Source organism: Delphinapterus leucas, chromosome 13 (assembly GCF_059928025.1).
Source record: "Delphinapterus leucas isolate spDelLeu-1000000601 "Yukka" chromosome 13, BTC_Dleu_Yukka2, whole genome shotgun sequence".
Taxonomy (NCBI): Eukaryota; Metazoa; Chordata; class Mammalia; order Artiodactyla; family Monodontidae; genus Delphinapterus; species Delphinapterus leucas.
This window is the reverse complement of record NC_143141.1, coordinates 11,298,583-11,322,889: the sequence shown is the minus strand read 5'-3', so window position 1 is coordinate 11,322,889 and position 24,307 is coordinate 11,298,583. Positions and strand designations below refer to the sequence as shown.

The 24,307-nt window shown below is 48.0% G+C and overlaps 1 protein-coding gene and 1 non-coding gene across 6 annotated transcripts in view; both read right to left on the bottom strand.

Moving 5' to 3' along the window:
* BCL2L11 (BCL2 like 11) overlaps nt 1-24,307 on the bottom strand; it is a 45,840-nt gene that overhangs the window by 4,652 nt on the left and 16,881 nt on the right. For 4 of the 5 annotated variants that reach the window (XM_022599190.3, XM_022599189.3, XM_022599187.3 and 1 more), the window contains one exon: nt 12,750-12,859. The exons of the other annotated variant lie outside the window; for it this stretch is intronic. In XM_022599190.3, coding sequence (XP_022454898.1) covers nt 12,750-12,859 — 110 coding nt within the window. The remainder of the gene's footprint in view (nt 1-12,749; nt 12,860-24,307) is intronic. 5 annotated transcript variants of the gene reach the window in all.
* Nucleotides 230-358, bottom strand: LOC115803370 (small nucleolar RNA SNORA31). The gene has a single exon (XR_004024051.1). It is a non-coding gene; the product is annotated as a small nucleolar RNA SNORA31 (small nucleolar RNA).

Below are 24,307 nucleotides of genomic sequence, written 5' to 3'. Positions count from 1 at the left end.
GTGCCTCTTAAAGGGCAACTTCTTCCCTGAGACGTCACTGCAAAAAGAGCAGGCACACCAAATGATGGTTTTCTTTAAAGCGACCAAAAGGATGTTTGGAAAGCTCAAAGAGAATCCCTGAATCTGTTCCCTCCCCCCTTTTTTTTTTAATTGTAAACTCTTGTAAATTCTTCTTTGGAATAAAGGAAGCTTTTACCGTTCACAAGGTTATTTATGAGTTGCAAGTTTTCCCTGTATTCCCCCATTCAACCTGGGCTGCCACAATCAGACAGACAGAAAGCGTGAGGACACTTTTCTTGCATCTGTAGTGGAAATCTTAGCAGACAGTAACTGCCCCAGGTCTGTCAAATAGATGCACTGTTTCTCCTTCTAAAAACCACATATTCTTTCCACAGGTGACGCCATCGCTGGCCGGAGCTGCCTTGATCAGGAAACGTAGCAACCATTGGAAAATGAGTATCCCCACCGGCTCTGTGCAGGTGCTGGAGGAAAGCCACCCCAAGTCCTGGAGTTGGGGGGGTCCCGTGAAGAGAGGCGCAGGTAAAGCAGATGGAAGAGAGGAAAGAAAGAACTTGGTGGATGCGAGGTAACCACCTTACTGCCCAAGTTACCAACATTCAAAATATGGTTCAGACTCCCTCAAGGGTGAGTTTCGGGTGGCTGTCATTTACTTGAGAAATCAGTGATTCGGGGTAATTTGCCCTAAGAAGCTAAATAAAGTGGAGCACTGATGCGCCACCGCACCTCTGCCTGTCGGTGGGCAGCTCCGGTGGGTAAGCGCCGTTGGTCCAGGGCTGCGGCCACGGTCACCGACACAGGTGGCGTCAACCACTGGCCCCTCCAGTACCCCGGCGTGGCGGGCAAAGAGCGATGAAAAATAGAAAAGCCCTGTTTGCTGGGGACCACCATAGGATCGTGACAAGCTGAGAAACTGTTCCAAAAGAAACGGCCAGGGTATTTCAAGGTCTCAGAGGTCCCTAGGTCTTCCACCTTCGAGCTCTAATCCATTTCGCGGGTTAAGTGCAGGGTGTAAACTCAGAGCAGCCAAAGCTGGTAACAGAGCACATCCGCCTCCATGTCAGGAGCTGTGACCGGTTTCCCTGTTCAGGTCTGAAATCCACACCCCAGGCCAGCTCCCTGCTCTGTCTGGAGCACTCCACCAACCCCCTTCTCACTCCGGCGGGCTGGGGGGTGCTTCCCAGCACACATCCACGGGACCACCTGCCACGGGACAGGCCGAGGACGGGCGTCCCCCTCCCAGACACAATCGCTGTCCACAGACGCCAGCTGCAAGCAGAGCTCCCTCTTCGCCACTGTTTACACAGCCCTCTGGGGCTCGTTGTACGGGATGGAATTGTGATAAGGCCGGAGCACTTCCCTTGCTCCTTCCAGAACCAGGAGCCAGACTGGAGGAAATCAGCTTTATGTAAGCGATTCCTGTAGAGGCGCTCCGTAACCACAGTCTGCGATTTTTATCAGCCTGACACACAAGATTGCTTTGTTTTGATTTAACTTTCAAAATTACTTTGCTTCTTCTGGGTGAGAATAATTTAGGGGAAGGTTAATTTTAGTTGAGACTAATATTAACAGGTTGAAAGAGGCTTATTCAAAATAAAACCACGACTTACTAAAATGAAGAAAGTGTATGCAGAGCTGAGCTAAACTATCACTTCAAGGTGGGAAATCTCAAGCCAAACAGTTGTCACTGCTGGCCTCAGTAGGACCGGAGAATGGAGTCAAAATGACGCCACGAGGGGACTGGGTCACACAGTAGGGACAGACCCCCAACTGTTGACACTTAGCCAATTTTATATTCCAGAACTGGCAGCGTCTGAGAGGAGAAACCTTCCACGCACCCTTGAGGACAGCAGGTGTAGGATGAGAGAAGTCTTCCCGAGTTTTTTAGACTGTTGCTTTCGTGTCACATGAAAATAATATGGGGGCGGTATGCAAAGACATGCCAGGGTGGCAGGGGAATGCAAGAAAGATCTGTTAAAAGGAACACCCAATCCCTGACAAACGAGAAGATGCTACAACATCTGGGTTAGCGAGGATACGGGGACACCTGGCCCCTCGACAGCACGCGTGACAACACGGCACACGCCGTTAAACCAGTGAATGATTGCTTTTGGACAACATTCCATGGAGGAAGCCATTACCACTGATTCCAAGAGCCCTGGCAGCCCAGAAAGCCCTCGACAGCTGGCAGGGCCCGCCGAAGCTGCTGTTGGCGCAGCGTGGATGGCCCACACCTCACGAACAGCTGGAGGATGGGCAGCTGGCGCCAGGGCAGACGCGCAGCCCTCTGACACCTGCAGCCGTACTGATCAGCCTCCTTACTGGAGTCACTGAGCACACGGTCTCGGCCTGACGATGCTAACGTAGGGCAGACGTGGTTGGCCCAGCCAGCATGAGATCCTAGGCTTCTGGCCTCCAGGAATGTGAAGAAATACATTTCTGCTGTTTAAGGCCCCCTGTCCATGGTCCTGTGCTCTGGCCTTCCTAGCAAACTAATACACCCGCTCATGCTTAATCATCCTTCCTGATCCTTCACCTTTTAAGTGAAAAACAAAACTTCTTAGCTCAGAGTTGCGTAATGCTGTTTTAGTCTAAATCATAGAAACACTTTAGAAAGATATATTACAATGATTCATTTGGGGAAAGAACTAAAAAACTAAATACGCTCCTAGGTACAAACAATTTATGTCTTATACACACACATGTACAACGTGCAGGATCCCATCCAACTGGGATTTTCATCTCCGTGATCTAGATCAAGGAGTGGATTATTTGGGGTAATTGACTTCTATGGCCATCCTGACAGTCCATGCTCCTCTCTGGCTGGGGGGCTCCGGCATCACAGGCAACGCTCGACTTCGTAGCCTGTCTGCACCCAGTTAAGTCTCGTGGGCATTCCTGAGTCGCCAGCACCGCGTGCAGGAGAGCACGACGCAGCCCACCGTATAGGGCGCCCACGGTGCCACCATCAATGAGAAGAGCCCGAGAGAAAGCTGCCCTGTCTCGGGAGCCAGAGGCAGGCAAGTGCAAGTTCCCACCTTGCAGACGGAAACACATCCACACGTTCCAGTGAAGCCTGAAGCCTACACCCAAACACAGTCAAGATGCGGAGGGTCCTTCTTGTCCAAAGAGCAACACGACAGCATCTCCTCTGCGGAGCTTACGCTCCGCCTAGGGACAGAGCCATGCGAATGAACACGATCTTGTGACAAGGGTAATACAGAGGTAAAGACGATGACAGAGAAAGAAGCATCGGCCAGAGAGGCGGGCAGCGGGGCCGGGAGAGCCGGGCAGGAAGGCACAGAGCCAAGCCCCATGCTGAGTCAGAGGAAGAAGAGTTGCTGGGAGGAAAGGAGAGGGAATTATAGGAGGAGGGGCGGGGCCCTGCACGCAAGAAGGAGCAGACGGCTTGGGAAAAATCGTATTTTATGGTAAAATATAGTATTTGATTTTTCACAATAAGCCAGAATGAAAAGCAGTGTCAAATTCTGGGGCTGTTCCATCCAAGAATCGTCCCGTAAAGGTAAGCGATGGACTCAGGAGCTCTGAGTTTCCCTGGACAGACTTCGGTTTTCTTGGAAGATGTGAAATACGACCTTGGAGACAGCGTCAAGGGCATTCAGCAGGGAATCCCGAACAGTTCCCTGCACGTCCACACCAGAGGCCACAGGCTCACCTGGGTGGCAGACAGGGTGGGCTGCACCGAGGGTCCGCCCTGGAGTGGGGAGCAGGGTCCAGGCTGACTTGTCATGACCGGGGAGCAGCCCATACGTTGAGGAGCTGGGCCTCCGCGTGGGGTGGGACAGGAGAGGAGGCTCAGGGACTGGACACAGCGCCGGCGACCACCATGGCTGTAGCACCGGGACCGCCTCAGGTTGCACTCGAGACCACCAATCAAGTATCGGGGAACTTAATTACATTTTAATGCCAAAACAACAATCACAGCCAAACCAGGGAAGCAGGTGTGCCGCATGCAACAGAGGCCTGGAGCCCAGGCTGCCCCGGGCAACTGGCCAGGTTGACCACAACATACCTGCAGTGGGCCGCTCTGTTCCCGCTTCACTCTCCTGCAGATGGAGAGGAGCCCAGCCTCTGCAAAGTACACAAGACACAGCAGGTCTTCGGACTTTGTGAGCCTGAGCTTGGGGATGAGAAGGGTCGCCCACCGCCACCGATAAATGGAACCTGGCACACGCCTTTTCCGTCTTCACGACCCCCCAAGCCAGTGTAGCTCTCTGCCCTTTCACAGACGGAGCTTGCGGATCAGGAACCACCAAGTAACCCCGACAGTTCAGCTCAACTCCAGCTCAGTGCAGAACACACACTCACCAATCCGGGCTCCAAAGGCAGGGTCAAAGCTCGCTGGGCCAAGTGACTCAGTACGTACAACCCACAGGTACACTGAGCATTACTCAAGGGGGCTTACCGACTCAAAACCACAGAGGTGCACACAGTGCAGTAAAAACAAAGGTTGAGGAAGATCACAAGTATTAAGAAAGAGAGACTTATCCTGGGAACTAGGGCTGAGATTTGCTGCAACAGAACCACAGTTTAGGGAAGAGTTTCCTGGCAGTCAAGGTAACAAGGACATTATTTTTCACCGTCTTATCAAAAAGAGCTCAATACCAAACTCTAGGAGACAAACCAAAAAGCAAGGTGTACCCGCAGAACTGAGACTCTGAGCAATATTTTAAAACTTGTTCAAAAACTTGTTTCTTATAGAATTTCAACACTGAATGCCTAAGACATCCTAAACTTTTTTTTTTTTTTTTTTTTTAAGGTAGATACATTTTTAAGTGCGAACACGTTATAGGAGACTGAACTCTGGACTCTGACACCAGGAAGGACTCTGACAAAGAGAGAACCTCTTTGTCAGAGGATGGAGTGTCTGTCTGGATGGTGTCTGCTCCCCCAGGGGCGGTCACGGCACCTTCCAGAACAGTGCTGAAAGCTGCCATAATCACAGGTGACAGAGTGAGGCAAGGGACAGAGTGGCCCCGGTGATGGATGGAAGACCACCTCTACCCATTTCATAACCCATCGATCTAAACGTTATAAGTGACAAGCGCGTGACACAGAGGTCAGAGAGGAACAGGGCCCATGTGTGACGACTCGATGTGGAGACTTGCTAAGAAGACCTGGTCTCTCTCCACTTTAAGACCAAGAACCCCAGTCAAAGGACATCTCAGCTCAGATTCCAGTGCAGGTTCCATATCCACTGCTGTCCTCAGGTGTCAGACATGCTGCTGCAATGCTGTCCAAAGACCAAATTCACTTTCTATTTATCACCACGGCAACACGGGCATTTGCATAGCTAGTGCCTAACATGCTTTGATGTCAACACAGCTGTGGAAAGGGTGCCAGCGGAGCTCCTTGGCCGGATGCGGTGCCCCTTCCACCCCAAGCACCCGAGGCGAGCTCTCCCACTAGGGTGATGATGTGATCCTCAAACGTCGCAGAAAGACTGCATCTGCACAAATCCTGCTTTCCAATTTTCAGTGCATCATTTCAAAGAACTATTACAGGTACCGCTTTCGGTAGGACAAACACTCACTTCTCCCATTAACCTGGCATGCGCTGGATTTTCTTAGTACAATACCTCCCCCTCCCCGCAGCAGATCTCTAGATAACTTGTCGGCCCCCCGGCCCCACGGCTCCAGCTGGCTGAAATGAAGAACCCCCGGCCCGTGACCTTCGAAGTGTGTCACTGTGTCAACCACGGAGAAGCCGGAGAGACGGCTCTTACAACTCCCGCACGAGGCACCATTAGACAAAATATTAGATGCAGAGCAAGAACACGCTGTTCTAAAATGCCCCAGCCTCCGACAAATGCTAATGAGATGTAAGCACTTTAACCGCAGCTCAAACCCCTCTGCTTTGGCTCAGCTGGAAGAAGTCTAGTGGAGGATGACGTGATAGGCTGATTATTTCTGTATGTCTGCAGGAGGGCCGAGCCTCAAAGTGCATCTCCATTTCCTCCTCAAGAGATTAAAAAAAACCCAGCTCGACCTCTCTGAAGTCCCCCCTCCAGGCACCTGCATCTCCAAATGGTTATGTGTTGATGGCCTCCGGTGCCTCAAGGGCCAGGCAGCCATGCAGGTGTGCCCACCTGCCACAGTGTGAGCGAGCACACAAGCCACATCCAGCTTGGTGCCCACCCAGCCATTCACACACACACCAGCGCCTCAACCTCGGCTCACATCTGTGTAACCCAGACAGACGCAGCACGTCCGGGGTCCCCACCCCACACCCCCGGGGGTGCCCCCCCCGACATTTCCTTTAACGAGCTGGGTACTTAGCACACACGCAGGTGAACAAAGTTACTAGTATCTCTCTATCCAAAGCTTAAAGACCGATGGAGAAAAGTCTCAACTACAGTTCAAAGTGAGAGAAAACAGAAGGATGGTAGCACGGGATGATGGACAGCATTTTCTAGATGCATCTCTAAATGCTCTGGTTTAATCGTCACTACGTCCCTAAGAGACTGACCGAAAATGGGGCTCCTGAAGGTGGGCAGACGGAATCTGACCCCAAGGTCCCTGCCATTGCCTGTGAGCTGCATCTTCCTACGAGATCACCCTTTATCCTCCTCCACAAGTCATGGAAAGCCCTCATTCAGCCCTCCACAGCCACGGTCCCCATGGAGATAATCTGAACCCCATGCTCTCGGGGAAGGTCTCAGGGAAACACAGCAGAGCTGATGTCACAGGAGGGAGGCTCTTCTCTCTCACAGGCTCTGGCGTCTCCATGATGGGCTCATTCTCTTCGTCTTGTCATTGTTCGTGTGGTGTGGATATGGCATGTGTCAGACAGGTGTGCAAGGCTCTTAAGACCACAACTGCCTTATCCAACTCCAAGGGAGACACTCATTAAACCTGAAAACTGTATCCGAAATAAATGGCAAGCATCAATTTATCCCGCCACAGCTGGCTGTGCTACGAAAACTGTCATTCTATCAACCTGTGTGAGACAAATGTGGGGCATCATCTCATGATATAGGATGGGCCCAGTTTTAATGTTTGATAGGCAGATTTTTCATTATTCTTTTCTCAGACAGTAATAGAAAGCATCTCATTTTGTTAAACTCCAACATGTGATGAACGAAGGCCTCAAAAGAGGGCCATCTGAGAACATGCATCTCTGGACGTAAGTATGGTTTATGCTATTACCAAACAAGCTATAATTTTGACCTCTCCCCGTCCACTAGCTACAGAAGACTATCTATAGAAGAATAGCCCTTCCGAAAACGAGGATCAAACAGCACAGGGAATTTCACTCGTTAGGAAAGACGACACATACAGACTTCAAGTTCACATATAGTACAGCTGACCCTTGAACAATACGGGTTTCAACTGCGCAGGTTCACTTACACACGGGTTTTTTTCAGTATTGGTACCTGTTTCATTTTACAGATCTTTAAATTAGCGAAGTGGGGGGGAAAGTTTGTGTTCAATTAGAGATCACAATATGTGGAATCAAAAGGACTAGAGTTTGAGTCCTGATTCTGTCCAAACAGTTTCAGCTTCCTGCCCTTGGGTGAGTCATTTATCAATTCCTTTGTCTTGAGGCAGGGATGGCAGTGCGTGGATTTTTGACTCCAAGGAGGGGTCTGCGTCCAGAGCCCCTTTGATGTTCCAGGCTCGACTTACATGAAAATGCTAATGTGTTGACACCAATTAAACTGTGGTTTCCCTCAGAACCAGCCTGCAAGCCACCTTTTCTTCTCTACCTTGTGTGGTTCAGGGCTACGCTTCCCTCTACGTCGTTCGGTCAATTCATGCCTGCACACGCCCGGCACAGAAGTAGGAGGCAGGCAGTGTGAACAAAAGATACACTGTCTCTTGCGATCAAACAATGAAAGGGTTTTCATCTACTTCTTGGCCCTTCTAGAGAGCCTGTCCTAGCATCGCGTGCTGCTGTCCACTGCAGCCCCCCCACCGGGACATCCCCATGCCACCGCTAACCAAGAGCAGCCTGAGCACAGAGTGCCTCAGGGTGGACAAGCTGATGACAAGGCAAGAAGGCGAGAGATCCTAGCCTCGGTACTGGGGGCAGGGGGGAGCCGGGGCACGCTGGTTAGAGAATGGGGCTGACCACCTCAAGAGCACGTTCTCAAGGGTCTAGCACCCTCTCCATGGCCTCAGACTGCAACCCCAGCCAGGGCCAAGAATCCCATCCAGTTGGACACCATCCCCAAGAACCTGTGGTGAGCACAGGGCATCCCACGCCTGCAGGGGACCGGAGCCCACACCTGCTGACATTCCCTCCAGCAGATGGGACCTGGACTTGCACTCACGCAATTTCTGAATTGTGAAAGAAGCCAGCAGAGGCTATCAAAAACAACAGGAAAGCTGTCTGTCTGGGTGGGGACCCCCACCCACGGGGAAGAGGAGGCATCAAGGTGCCAGCTGCTGCAACACACACAGATGCCGCTGCGCCGCGGCTCCCAGCCAGCTGCTTGCCCTCTTCAGAATTCTAGCCCCAGAGAGGGATGCAGTTTCCCCACTGACGTCCCTGGCTGCCCGGTGTTCCCCGAGAGCCCTCGCCCTCCCTCCCCGGAATCTCACAGAGCTGGACATGGGGAGCTATGGAGCCAGGACACCGTATGGTTGCAGGTCATCCAGCAACGAATCCCAGAGCTCCACCACTTCTCTGGACCCTTGGGTTTTGTCCCACTACATGCTCTACGTGTGCCTAGGCTGCTGCAGCACTTTAATGCCTAATGACATGGTGGAGACGCACCACGGGGCTGCCACTGGCCAAATCTGTGACAACCTGAGCATTAAGTATCGAGAGGGACACATAATAACCTGCTGAACTAAACACGGACCCATGAACTAAAGTTGACAAACGAAGTAAACACAGGGGAGAAAGGGAAGTTCTTCCTCATTTATACACACTTTCCTTCTATGACAAATGGAAAAGTACTGACTTTGTAGTGGAAGACACCACCTCTGACCAGAGTCCCAGGAATGGGACAAACTGACACCCTGTGCCTCCTGACACGATGCACGGAGGAGGACACAATGTCACACTGTTGGGACGACCGGCAAAGTCTGCATAAGACCCACAGATGGCAGGACAGTACTGCCACGTTGTTAATTTCCCAATCTTGCTAATTACTCCGCGGCCGCACACGAGAATACTCTTATTCGTAGGAAGGACACGCTGACGAATTTAAGAGTAAAGGAGTATCGTGCCTGCAGCTCGTTCTCGAAGAGTTCAGAAAATAGTTTGCACACAGGTAGGTACAAGGAGGGAGGACGTTAAAGCAAACATGGCACAATGTTAATAGCAGGGGACTCGTGTGGCAGATACAAGAGGGGTCTTGGTACCATTCCTGCAACTTTGGCGTAAAAGTCTGCAATTATTTCAAAACAGAAAGTTACAAATATACACCGGACTTGGAGCAGTAAAACTCCCATCAGGTAGAGGGGCGGGTCGCCCTGCCCTGGCAGGGTTCATTTGGGGCGATGACAGCCACCGAGTCACAAAAGGAGAAGGGAACATGCACCGGGGCTTTGCGCTCACCTGTGCCTCTCTCACCTCCTGCTTCAAGGATTCAGACTCCACAGCTCCGTCTCATATGCTTCCCCACTGCCCTCAAGTGCACTGAGCACATGACAACTACACGACAACTTCCTCTATTGCTCTAACTGAAAAAACGGGAAAATATCCTGTCAGGCTTCGCAAGGCTTATGGCAACAAAAGACCAACACTTTACAAAACGTACTGTAACAGTATTAAGTAGAGACACCGAATATTTAAAAGGCTCCGATCCACCATAAAGCAGCGTGGCGACGGACTCTGCTTGCCAAGAAGGGACACCTCCCCGGACAGACAAGTGCGTAACTTGGAAGCAAAATCCCTCCCATTTCCTCCCCAGGTTTCCACCCCCAATATTCAACAATGGCCCATCAGTGTGACTGCAGACAATGGACTGTTTTGAATCCAACAACTCTTAAGACAGGCGTCTGCGGCCCTGGGGTCACTGTGTCACTACCCCGAGTTTCAGAGTCTGCTGTTTTGAACTGGCTGTTTATAAGACCTGGAGAATAAGTTTGTTTCGTTTTTGAAAAATGAGGTGATAAGCTAGAGTGTGTCCCTACTCCTCCCCCGATATTCCAGCCTTCTTAGAAAGCTAGAGTCCTTTCAATGATTAGCGACTGCATTTTTGCGTTGGTTCTTTTTTAAGAGATGCCAAATAAGGTTCACGATTACAAATATTGAGAAATACTGCAATGAGACTCACTTCTATTTATCTTACCCAAAGCACTGAGAACAGGTTATACAGCTCATTTGAAAAAACATATGAGCATCTTCAACATTAAACCGTGTAATAACACTGGGAACACGGTGGGGAGGCGGGGTGTGAACTCTGAGAGGCTCTTCTCCCACCTGCACGGGAGAGGCTTGGTGATGAAGACCACCCAACGGCCTGTGTCTCCTCTGCACGTGATCTGTACGGTCCCGCACCTCGGCAGCCTACGTGTGGGCGTGGCTGTGCTCCAACCCCCGCCCATGTCTCACCACCGAGCATTCGGGGCCACCACAGAGATGCATCAGCCAGACCCATCCAGGTAGGCTCGCGGGAAAGCTCTGCAGAGTCACCGATACTCCACGCCAATCGCAGAGTCATCGATACTTCATGTAAGTTCAAAGAGAAACTTTTGCAAAACCTTCTTAAACACACCTGGCTCTCTGGCCAAAGGTTCTGATCCAACCCCCCGAGGATGGAGCTGTGCTGACTCATCTCGGTGTCCAGAGCTCCCCGGACTCTGAAGGCACCGGAGGCCGGCAGCCTCACTTCTCCTGCGGAGCCCCAGCCAAGCCAGACCTGGAGCCCTAAGGACCTCTACCATCCGCTTTGAGACGGGATGGGGAGGTGGCAGGCCCAGCACGCCGGTCAGTTCACGGCCCAGGCTCAGCCTGAGAAGCCGCCATAGCCGTCAGAAGTGACCTCTTCCTGCTGGATTCGTGACACGTTCCAGAATCAGGACTGAATATATTCAGCCTACCCTCTTGAAGGGACCGACGTCCCGAATATCCCAGGGCCCTGTTTCTGACCACTGTCTCCTAGTCAAGCGGGAGAGCCGAGTCCACACACAAACAGTAACCCCGAAACCCCACCAGCGAAACCGAGGCAGAAGAAACTAGGGCAACGGTAACTTCTGTGGCAAATTACACAACAACCCACCTTGCCAAAGTGATTGCCATCTCAGATCCAGGCTGAGAGAGAATTTATGTTCTGTGAGCAGGTCCCCGTCAGGTGTAGGCCGCCAGGCATCCTGCCAGCTAGACCCCAGTATCACAAGAAATTCCGGAGCCCGTTCATCAATGTGACATTTCCCGTTTAATGACAGAATCACACGACAGCACATTTCCCATCACACACACACATACACGCCCTGTAGAAGGTATAAAGAGGATCCAAGTGTGAGTTTTCTGAAACTCCCTAACTCCCTTATGGAGATTCTATACTGAAGCAATGAAAGCCTCTCTTGTAATGGGAGAACATCTCCATGTATGTTTAAAAAAGCTGAAAAGGCATCGTATGTAACAGGAAAACAAGACTGACTGAAAGCAATTTACAGGTAACATCTGTTCACTAAGCAACAGCCAGCTACAAAAGAGACTAACATTGAAAGCAGGACAGAAATACTGGGGCGTCCTAAGCATAAACTCCCTCCAGAAGAAAAAAGAAAGAAAAAAAAATCTTTAAAAAGTATTATATGAAACAATGTTTGACAGAAAAGGAGTCAGATGAAAAGTAACACAGTAAGAAAGAATGATATTAAATCTTATTTTGTAGAAAATAATAGTTAAGCACTTGCTTTTCGATAAATCAACAGAAATACCTTCATACATGGTTGCCAGAAAAAAGGTAAGCAAGCCAAAATCACATTCTCTCACACATTTGCTGGTGTACCCCTACAGGAAGTAGTCACACATACTCCTAAGAGCCTGACTCCCTGAGTTAAACCCTACACATTTTAAAATGTCTTCCATGGGAATAAGGTGTCCAAATGGTAACATATATTGCCACTGGGCAAAACAAAACACACTCTGTGCCTGCAGAGTAGGATCTAAGGCTGAATTTTTTTTTTTTTTAACCCAACAGCACACCTTAAAAATCCCAGTGGCACTCAATTTGAGGTATAAAATTTTTATACCCCAGATTACAGGCTATTAATTATTGGCCTCCTAATACATTTTAATAAATGAACACCACGGACAGCAGTGGGGGCTGGAATGACACAGAGGCCCCCCTGCTCTGACTCACTGCCTGGCAAATCACAGGGGAGACTTCTACTTTAAGAGCTGGCATCGTTCCCTTTGGCTAAGATGGAAATTTTAAAATTTCTTTACTTTTGACCCAAACTGCCTCCAGGGAGGGCTGCAACTCCCTCTCTGGCTTAAAGACTACGTTAGTATTTATATGGGAATATTTCAAAGCATATACATAATCCCTTTTTTTTCAAGCATGGAGAATTTAAGGTTTGTGCTCCTACCATCCCTTGGTCGGCCTCGGATTTTGTCTAATGGCCACCACTTACATTCAGCCATAAAACAAATGGAAAATGGGAAAGGAGGAAGAATGGTAGGTCACACATAGGTAATACCGCTCATTTCCAGAATAAGCACGATTATTACTAGTCTTTTCTTTTTTTTTTAAATGGCAGGGAGAGGTAGGGTGTGAGGGAGAAAGGGGGTAAAGAAAACATCATTACCCTCCTTGGGTAATATGCATTAAATTCGTCTCCAATACGCCGCAACTCTTGCGCAATCCATATCTCCGGACGCATATCTGCAGGTACAGCCTGAGACTGCCTCATGGAAGCTGCATCAGAACAAACAGAACAAAAATCACATTGTTTTCCATAGATCATTTAGAAAGTCCCAAAGGTCAGTTTCTAGAAGCAAGCCCATCTCACACACGCTTTCATGTTTTGGGACGCTCCCTAACTTCAAGAGCTACAATCATGCATTCGAGATTATGGTGGCAGGCTCTGCTACGTTAACTCTGGTTCATGAATAAGGCATACAGAGTAATTTAATTTTCAACAACAACTGGAGATTCAGAATTGCCAAATTTAAAAATCTCCTGGCCAGTGAATTACATACTTCCATTTCGAGAAGGCAAACCAACACAACAACGGCACAATCGATGCGGCCCAAGAAATAGCCTTGAAACATGAAAGTGTAAAGATTTAGGCTGTCCGTAAAGTAACTATTATATTTTGATCTTAAGGCAAGGTAAAATTCCTAGGAAAATGTCACACGTCATCGAGGAACATGAAATGGTTGTATTCAAAGTAAAGTCAGTGAAAACCTGAGAAATGAATGAGCTTGTTTCCATGGAAGGAGGTGCAGTGATACACAGCCAGTCTGCACAAGTGCCACCAAGGGGCAAAATTAAAGCATAATTGCATGTTTTGTTTCCATATTAATGCAGCCAATAAAGATGGCTCAAGTCTGCAAACACCACATGGAGAGAGGAAATGTTTTGGGTGTAAGAGCAAAGGCTTTTCTGAAAGGAGAAAAAAGAGGGAGGTTCACCCTTTCATTAAGCTGTCACTCCCATCCACACCCAGTACATTCAGCCGTTGGTTAACGAGCCCATTTCAAAGCCACGTGACGGCCAAAAATGGAGCACAAAAAATGTGAGTTGTCCAAAGATCCCACCAGCATCAGGAAGACGATATCTCCAAGTACCACGAAGAAAAGTGTTCTCCACACTCAGAGAACAGCTGGGCAACACGGGTAACAGGAAAAGAGATGAGATTATTGGATTTCAACTGCTATTCACATGCGGCTTACGCTAACTTCCTGTTAAAAGGAGCACTCTACTGGCAATTAAACACACGTGTTACGTTTTAACCACAGCGAAAAATTTAAGCACCTATGATAATCAGATTTTGCCAGAACATGAATATAGCTTCCTCTTTTGTATTTTTCTTAAAAAAAAAAATCTTGTATGTTGTATTAAGAGTTTTATTTATTGTTACAAATAAAAGTGCTGTTGGTTCCTAGGTCTACAAAAGCACTTAAAAGTGAACTCTTTTTTGAGTTTTTACCAAGTCTTCTCAATCTCTTGCCCCAACTTCTCTGTCCCCCGGCCCTCACCCAAGAGAAATGAACGATGATCCCACAAAGGCTGAGAGGCAGGGCATCGTGTGTGTGTGTGTGTGCGCGCGTGCATGTGTGTGTGCGAACGTGTGTATGCGTGTGTGCGCACAGGTGTGGGGGCATTGAACAAAGAACACATGTGCATCCTCTCCAGAATCATCTGTGCTGGCAACGAGCCAGAGGGGAGATTTCCCCAAGGACGCCTGGTGAAGCGCACAAAGGCTGATGACAGGAAACTTTTGGGATACGCCAGGCATGTCCCCTGAACACCCCTCCAAGCACACAGAAAACTGCCTTGGCAGTACCTCTGTCACAAATTCCATCGTTACTCTGTACAAGCCTATTAAAATTAAAGTTTAAGTAGCTAAACCGGCAGAAAACAGAATTTCAGGGTATATGTGATGCCAAGTGGTAATAGTTCACTCCCTTCTCCTGGATTTGCAGTGCTTTAAAGATTTTGTCCATCACAGGTACCAAATCATTACTATCTTTTCATACTATCAGCCAATCAAGTGCTCTTTCCCTGACTTTAGCAGCTGTTGTTACAAAGTTAACTCACCTTTTTCTAAGAAAAAGCCTCTTTTCTTAGAATGAACACTGTGGTCATCACCTGCAGAGTTAGCTCAGGGAGATGCATGTATCCACAGATACAAGTGACCAGACCAGCGCACAGGATGCCACATGGTCGCTCAGAACCCCGCCACCCACCTCTCCCGGGCTCCAGAGCCCCACTCATTTCTCACTACACTTGGCTCTCTTCGAGAGAGTAAATCTGCCCTCAATCCTAGAGTCAGAGATGCAGAAAATGCCAATTATCCAAAGAAAATCTGTGAAATCTAGGCTGCATATTTTACGAAGATGACAGACTGGTAAAAACTGTTAGCAAGTTACCCAAGGTTTAGTAAATCAAGATACTCACTAATTTACCCAAAGAATATGAATGCCCATGAGCCAGACACTGCTCAGGAGATGATCTGGGTACAGCAACCAAAGAGGCCCAAGCCCTGCTCCCACGAGCTTACATCCCTGCAGATTAAATGCTAAACTTCAACTAAATGATAAACTTCTTCTGGACAAGGATACTCATACCTTATATTCTTATAACACAAAACAAAGTTAACTCCCCCGGTTAACTTGCCCCAACCTGCAGGTGAAGTCTACTGAATTCTATTTAACACCCTCACTTACCTATGTGGTTTAGAAAGTTCTGTCTGGCTCACGGGAGGGCTGACGGCCAGAAGCACCACCACTGGAGCCGGTGCACATCAAAATGAGCACCTAGTGACTGCGTCAACCTGGCCAGCAGCTGAGAAGCACATGTGGAACCTTGGGGGCCAGATCCAACTTGTTCATCTTAGAGACAAATGCCCTGCTGTTTGTGGGGGCAAGAAGATAAGCAGATGTTTCTTCTGCAGAAAGAAGAGTTCTAACTGCTAGCTTCAATAAATGCACAGAGAGAAACACATCCCCATGGTCTGGCAGTGAGGCCCTGGAGGCTGGACTCTTACAAGCTCCTGGTGCAGACGGTCCACAGACCAGGCCCTGAGAAATCCTGAGCAGGGGGAAGAAACCACGGGTCAGTTCTGGGGCCCAGACGTGTGTCTTTGGAGAACACTCAGGAGTCGGGAGAGTTTTATTAGCCAAAGATAATTGGTTAGACCAGGCTTAGCATACACTAACTGATAAAACAGATCAGTAAGAGAGCTAGCAACCGTGTTTAGGTATATATATTTTTTGAAGTTTCTATAGAATAGTAACATACACTATAAATTAACGTTTGCAAAGGAGACTGATGTGTCTAGACGACTCTGACACAGCAGCTATCACCACTTGGTTTTAAGAATTGGAGGTTTTTTTTTTTCTAGTACGTGGGCGTCTCACTGTTGTGGCCTCTCCCACTGCGGAGCACAGGCTCCGGACGCGCAGGCTCAGCAGCCACGGCTCACGGGCCCAGCTGCTCCGCGGCATGTGGGATCCTCCTGGACCGGGGCACGAACCCGCGTCCCCTGCATCGGCAGGCGGACTCCCAACCACTGCGCCACCAGGGAAGCCCCCAAGAACTGGAGTTTTTTGAGAAGCAAACACTGTTCTTATTTCTTGAATAAACCTAAAATTAATGACCAACATTCACCCTGCAATAAAACCTAGCCCATAAATACAGACAGTATTGGTTTTAAGGTAAGATCGTAAGATAAAAATTCCATTTTGAATATTTTCAAAGGCATCCTATTCCTATATTTTAAAAGGGTGGCCTTAATCTCAGTTAATACAGTGGATTTTTGCCACCTAAATTTCAAAGATTATTTCTCAAGTAACAAAATGTCTCCTTCTGGTGGTGCCGGGGGTTTTTCCTTAACTTCATCACTAGTTTAATGTTGGTGTCTGTCACATGCGGTCTCATGTCACGTGAGAACCTAGCAGGGCTAAGAATGGGGTCTGGCTGACCTGAGAATTTGCTTGTCAGCCCCACGGCGGCACTGGTCGGAGCCAGAATTAAGGTTTTTATTCCCTTTATCACCAGTTTGCTGAATTCTGCCCCACAGTGACCCAGAGCACGAACCACCACGATGTGGAAGGGACCCAGGGCTCGGTCTTCCGAAGGTGAACCTGGAGCTGGTGGGGTTCAAGGGCAGGGGATACTCAAAAAACACACCCTCGCTCCTACAATCCTTTCTAGATACTCAATCTGCCTGCTCCCTTGCTAATATAATCCACTTACCAAAAAGATCATTTACATTTATATCTCTAGCCTGTAAGACAGATAAGCATCAAACATAAACATTTTATTATGCTCTCTGCAATGTGCTTAACAGCCGCAAATACTGATACCTCGTCAATAAAATGGGTCTTTATCTGAAACAAAAGCTCTTATTACTTAGATCACATTTTTAACTAAGGCAATTTTACATAAACATAAGAACTTCAAAGGGGAAACTGTGAGGAGGTGTATTTTCACCCACAGAAAATGTAATTTCAGCATTTAAGAAAGCATTTCATGCCATAAACCTGGTGCTAAAAGGGGAGAGGGGAGGGGAGGGAAGAGGAAAAGCACAATGAAATAGAAGCAGCTCTGAATGTAAAGCTACTGCTCCAAAGCTGTAACCAGAAGTCCACACAAGGCCGGCTCCAATCCTGTAAGCACCATTCTGAGCTGGGGAACTTGCTGGGCCCAGATTTTCTAACCAAAGCCACTAATCAAAACTTTGGAATGCAACTGTGTCACATAGGCAATTCTGTCAAAAGTGCGATATGTTAGTTGAATTTTCATCAAAACTCTTGGAAACAATGCTAAAGTTTTCTGAAATCTAGCATTTCAGAATCTAGCATTTCTGGTAACCTGATTTCCTATAGGAAAAAAAAACCCTAAACCAAAAAAACCACGAGGTCTCTGATTAATCTATTTTTCTATACCAGTGTGCCGGGTGGGTAGAAAGGAGGACATTTTTTCAACGCCAAAGAACTCTGAGTTCCTGAAAGATGTGCAGTATTGCATTAACAGACTGTTGTGGTTCAGCTACAAAACTAGTTTCCAGCCTAGAGGGTAATTCCAAATCTTAAAAGCTCAGAGACTGAAAAGAAATTAATATCGTGGTTAAGTGGCTGATAGCGAAATCAGGCTGAGGCTTTCGGAAAGGGCTTTCTGTAGCACCGCCAGCGAGAGTGGGAAAATTTTAAAAAACGAGATTGTCGATGCATAATGAGCTCGACATCCGTCAAGCCAAACCTTCTGATTTTTCCTGAACGTCCAACCGCTTCCACCCCACTGTTCCGATCGGCAGGTGTTCAAAGGAGCTGAGGTCACATTCTGACGTTCACTGCCATCTTTCCACACCCGGCCGGGCTGCTGTGCGGATGACGAGAACCATCCTGGGGGCGGCGGGACCGTGTCTTACACGTGCGCTCACATCACTGCAATCATCCTTGGGGACAGGATGCTCTCACGTCCCAGGGCCAGCGGCTGTTTGAGTTCCCAGCACATCACTACTGGAGCTTCAAGTGCAGAACCAGAAACCAAACGAAAATCCACGGAAACATTTCACTCTATACTGTTTTCAGATGTTCGCTGAGCTACAAATACTGGGGTAGAATTGAGATTACATTTTCAACTGATCAACATGAACTGAGCTCTCAATCAATATTCAACTCAGAGTTGAGAAAGGGTTTCTTGGTCCCTGAAGAGACGCGGAATGTATGACTTTGAAGAAATTATTGTTTTTATTTTAAACACACCACAGAACATAATACTTAGGCATATAAGTGCTCATTTTGCCCGGCACTTACCAGGGACTGTGGAGCAGAAAGCCAGCCCCTCCTCCTGGCATTTAAGGGCTGCCCATCTTTATCCCTGAGGAGACTCTAGATTGAACCAAAAGACATAAAGGACCACTTCCTTGTTGGCTCTGAAAAAAGGGCTAAAACAATTCCAAAAAAGATGCTCCAAAAATATTCGGGGAAAGCACTGCTCGTGCAGGTGGCCACTGTGAAGGTCAACACTCATTTGGAGAAGTAAAAATTCTGGGATGTTTATTCAACCCAACAGTCTCCTTACTTAAGGGGCTATCTTCAGAAATATCTTTATCAATTGAGATTTACAAGAAGGAAGCAACCAGACAGCTGGCCAAGGTTTCCATAGGAAACCCACCTGAGTGACGGAGCTGTCTCAGCAGCTCCAGAATTCCCAGCCACAGGGGAAGGAGGGCCGCTGCCATGACAGTAACTGACTATCAGTCATTTACCATCATTTACTGACTGCAGTAAATGCTATCAGAAATCACCTTCAACTCTGATGGTTCTCAGAAAGCAAACGAGCCAGAACCCAATTACATACATACACACACACACACACACACACACACACACACACCCCTCCCCTTCTGGGTCTATTATTTCTCAATTCCATCACTTTATTTTTTGATAAATACTGTTATCAATTCCACTGAACCACTGAATGAAAATGAACTGGATTCAAAATAAAATAAAGAGAGAGTATTCAGCATCAGCACTCAAGAAGTTCCTAAACCTGTTTTTCCCTGGTGCACACATGGGTCAAGCCTGAGCAGTTGCATGAATTCAAGACGGTCCTTTACAAAAAGCTGTTAGGACAAAAAAAAAAAAAAAACAACTAAGAAAGCGAATGAGATGTAGCCAGGGTTTTCATACTTACTCTTTCCATGTGTATTGCCCACTGCTTTTACGTGGCCGTGAGTAAGAAAATCAAAATACGCTGCCTTGATCAATTTCCAGTCTGACCATTTGGAAACTGCCAGTACACCAAGGCTGTGAAGCTGGAAGTCTGGAAACTAGTGTTCGTACCTTCCCCCTTTGACCTTAACTGCATCCTACAATAAAATATGAATCTAAAGGCATTAAGATGAATGTGTCATGCCCTCTTCAACCTCAGAAGACCTAGTTACCCATCTCCCCTGAGCTGTCCTCTAACACACATATTTTCAAGAAGCCAAGGCCAGGAGCAAACCCAGATCCCGAGTTTTTATGTCTATATCCAAGGACATACCCGGCTAACGCTGGGTCACAGCAGAAGCCAGCATCTTTCGTCAGGTGGGGGACCTGGCAGGAGCCTCCTGCACCATGATGCCTGGTCGCCCGCCCTGGGCCTGGTGCACCCCTTTTCCTAAGGCACTGCAGTCCTCGCTGATAGGCATTAGGGGCTACAAACTTCTCCCTCCTGGGAAATGGAATGTTCTCTCCTAACCCGGATCCCAATCTCGATTCTGTCCCCTGGGGCTACAAAGACAATCTATGATCCCTCTCAATCATTACCCCTCTTTTTAATCAAGACAACTGCCACCTCGTGCCCCAAATCTGGTCCGGAACCAGTTCCTTCCATGTGCCTTTATGACGAGCCCTGGGAATGCCCTCCATCACCACTCTGGTCCCCCTCGGGATGCTCCAGAAACATGATGCTCTGAATAGCGTGTGGCTGTGGTCTGCAGTGGGTCTGGCCGGGGGCAGCAGGACACAGGACACAACTGTTCCTTGCTTTCCCTACACTGCCGCTAGCCCCACTGTCTCCAGGACAGCTGTGTCTCTATTTCCACAGTCTTAGATTCCTTCCAGAATATCACGGAGGACTTGACTGTGCCTGTGCCGTCCTACTCGGAAGAACAAATCCAACCTCATGACCCTTCCACTGACAGTGGAGGGAAATTCCTATGCAGACAATTTATTTCACTACTCACTCCAGCAAAACTACAAAAGGAGAAATGCTTTTTGGAGACCTTTTATTTTCTTTTATTCTGGCCACACCACGCGGCATGCGGGCTCTTAGTTCCCCAACCAGGCCCTCACACCCTGCGGTGGAAGTGTGGCGTCTTAACCACTGCCAGGGTTAAACTGTAACCCCGGCAGTGGTTAAGACTTAGGTGGTTAAGGTTAATGCAAAGTAGTCTAGAAGTGATTTCTGGATTGGGATTGGCTAAGTGGTTACAGCCAGGGAAGTTGTAAACATACAACTCTACATGTTAATTCACTTAAGACCGTTCCTTAGAAATAAAGTGTTAACAATTTTGAAGTTACTAGCTTTCGGTAACCATCCGTTGTTCCTGGCTCAAAATCAGATGTGGGGGAGGAAATGAGAATTTAAACTACAAATATAAAAATTTTTGATTACAGAGTGTGTGTGGCTTCCTCTATAAAATTGAACGCTGGCGGCAGGAAACAGGTGACGAAAAATCTCTTCTCCTCAGTTCACGTGAAGGTCTTAAGCGTCACTGTTATTCTGTCCTAATGCTAGTGGAGACCAAGGCAAGGGGCAAAATACAGAATACTGAAAAGCTACATCCAAAACAGCTTTCCAATTAAGACGTGTAAAAGCCTATAATTTTATTTATGAAGTTAAAATTTATACCGGCAACGCACTCATCTGTTACGTAGATATATGGTGACTGATAGATAACATACCAGAAGGCATAATGAAAGCTTCCCACTTCGACAATTCACAAGACGCAGCTGCCTCTTTTTATCCCGCATCGCATCGTTATCAAGAGAGAAAACATTACACCTCAGTTCCAGACACTATTTTGCATAATCACAAGGACGGAATCATTGTGTTTGGACGTTTGATGGCTGAAATATTTGGCCTCAAAACATATGTCTGTTGCCGTTGGGCTGACTTCTCCCTAAAAAACTCACAAAGCTTGTGCGTCTGGAGAGCACGTTTATGCTGAAAGGGACACAGGGGAACACGGCCCCAAAGCCTTTTGTAGGAAACTCAATGACAAAAAGAAGTGTAAGAACTGAACGCCGTGTAAAAAATAAGAAAACCAAAAGGCTAAAGCGAGCAGAGAATCTGACCGGTATCGTGAGCGATCCATCAGAAAGATGGCTGGAGCCCAAGTTCCTTCATCCACTGACCAGCCTGTACCGACCTCGTTCAAGCCACCACCTAACCTCCGCACGCGACACGGCAATTCGGGGGGTGGGGGGCTGCGGATCCTAGGCCTTCTCTGCAAACCACAAAAATGTTCTGTCCATGGCTGTGCCATGTCCCCCCCCAACACAGGAAAAGAATGGAAGCTAGAGTCGCCGCCTTAGGGCAAATACAAGTGTAAGATGTGCAGACTTCTGCACTGAAAGATGTCTGGTCTGGTGGTATCAAAGGTCTTTTTATCTGCTCAGGTTCTCAGGTTCTTCCTCTTCCTCCCGATGCCCTTTCCCCTCCAGAGACACAGCTGCTGGCCAAGCTCTACCACCTCATGGGCTCAGATCCTGGGTGCAACAGTTTGGTTATTACCCCCGCGCTGAGAAAACCACCGTGCAATACCAACTAAACAGGGTCGTTCCAAACCAGAGCAACTCCCACCCCGCCCACACCAGATACCCTCCAGTGCTCTGACCGCTGCAGACTGGCTGCAACACCCTCCCAATTCAGGAGGACACTGGCCCCCAGGCAGGTGGAGGGACTTGCCCCGGGGAATGGACGGCATCAGAGGAAGGACCAAGACTGGTCTGGGTCACCTGCTGGAACCTTCCACTCCAACAATTCCTATCAAACTATCAGAAAAAAGGACCGGAGAGAAAACGAAGCATGGTGTATTTTGTATGTGTCAGGCTTTCCTTACAGAGAAAACCCGGTTCTAAGCTTCAAACCAGCCCAGTGATAAAATCTACATGACAAAAGAGGGAAGCACGGGCACTCATCCACTGTCTTAAATATCACTGAATTCTCTAAATCAACAAATATATGTGGTTCTGCCACATACCAAATCATTTCCTTAAGTTGGCGAGTTGTTCTGACCAGTTTAGCAGAATTTATGCTCAGCTGTAAGTAAAACTGAGGTCTGAATTCAAATATATACTAACATAGCATAGAGCCAGGATTCACTTCTAGGCTACTCTGCATTAAGAAATTTCTCAAGGGATGAAAAAACAAATAAAAAACCTTCTTTTAGCCTCTTCCCTGGCAAACTCACCCAAACTGAGGTTGTCAAGTGTGGCTCATCCCATACATGCACACCCTGACCCCACCGACACACATTTGCAAGAGAAAAACAGGTCCCTTCCACACAAGCAAGCTTCTGTTAAAGAAGTCTCAAATCACTCACTAAATCTATAAATCACTTACATCAAAATGTTTTAGGAACTGGAGTGGGACGCATGCTCTAGTCCAGGAACGTGACTTATTTTGGGAAAAAAAAAGTTCCCAGAGCGACTCAGATAGTCGAGAATCATTGTGTCGAACCGGTTTTAATTTTAACACATACACCCTCTTGGACTGAAATGGTTGATTCCACTTTTTAGAAATTTTAGCTCCAAAACCATTTTCACGCCTAAGGAAGGGCCGCAAAGCCCAAACTAAAAGCAGCATCGTGCCCTGTGCAGAGCCAGACACCTGTGCCGAAGGCCCGGGTTCAAGGCCCTGGCTCCAGCACCAGACGGGGCCTTGAATAGCCCTCACTCCTGGCCTGCAGGCACACGTGGCCAAGCAGTCCCCTCCCAGGAGCGGGTCTGCTTCATCACCGTCTGGTTGAACCACAAATCTACTCAAGAGCAGTGGGGATCTGGTCCAGGGTAGAGAACAGAGGAGATGCAAAGTGAATTTCAACCCGTGCACCAGGGAAATGTTTGTACTGACGGTTGGCATCGGTCAGCCCACAGTGTGTGAAGCAAGAGTTCCCAAGGATTCATGATTCACTCACTCAGAAGCAAAAACCAAAATTTAACGATGGCCAAAGGAGCAGAATTTCCTCAGGGAAAAGGGAAAAAAATTAAAAAGCTGTTTTAAAATTCTTGATTCTAGTCAGGCAATGAATATTTCTAATGCTAAATCTACGAGCAAAATAACTTTTATTTTGAAAAAAGGTACAATAACCTCTGATTGCAGGAAAAAGTAGTTCAGCCTATGTCTTATGTCTCCAGACCATTCTTGCTCCAAACACACGTCTTGAACTACAGTCAAGTTTCTGCCAAATCCCATAGGCCGTCTCCCACAGGTGTCCCCAGCACAGGCCCAGTTCAGACAGAGCCAGGCGCAATGTGGGTTTCCAGATGGCTCTCCATGGTCTAAAGATTCACCAAGGTTCCTTCTCAGGGTGATATGCGGGTTCACGGGCAGGTGAGGGGTGGTGAGTTGGACCTCCCCTGCCCTCCCAGGCCAGTTTTTAGAATAGATTTTCTTTTTTTTGTTTGTTTGTTTGTTCTGGGACCTGGCAGGGTTAGAATTATAGTAGCATTTCCAGATAATTCACTTCCCTGTGAGTTGCCTAAACCTCTGAAACGACAGCTCCTTTCCATGGAAAGGAGACAAGAACAATTCATTACGGCATGCTTGCTGACCTACCGTGGCCAAGATGGTCACTGCACAGCAAAGAAAATAGTGACCGAGTCCCTACCAGCCGCTCTCCGCCCAGTAGCTTATGCAAAAGTCCCCCAACCCTTGGAAGTGAGCACTTCTGTCTCCACCTGACGGATGAGGAAACCGAAGCTCAGAGGGACTAACAGATCTGCCCAGGTCACTCATGGGTCTGGAGAACAGCCGGATGCCATCCAGACCCTGCTCCAGACCCACGCACAGCCCTGCAGGTAAGGCAGTAGCAGCTCACGGGCACTGAATCAACCGGGAACCCTGCCAGATGAAGATGTTCTACAATAAAATACTCACTTTGCTAAAATAAGAGGCAGATCCCAAAAGAGTAAATTA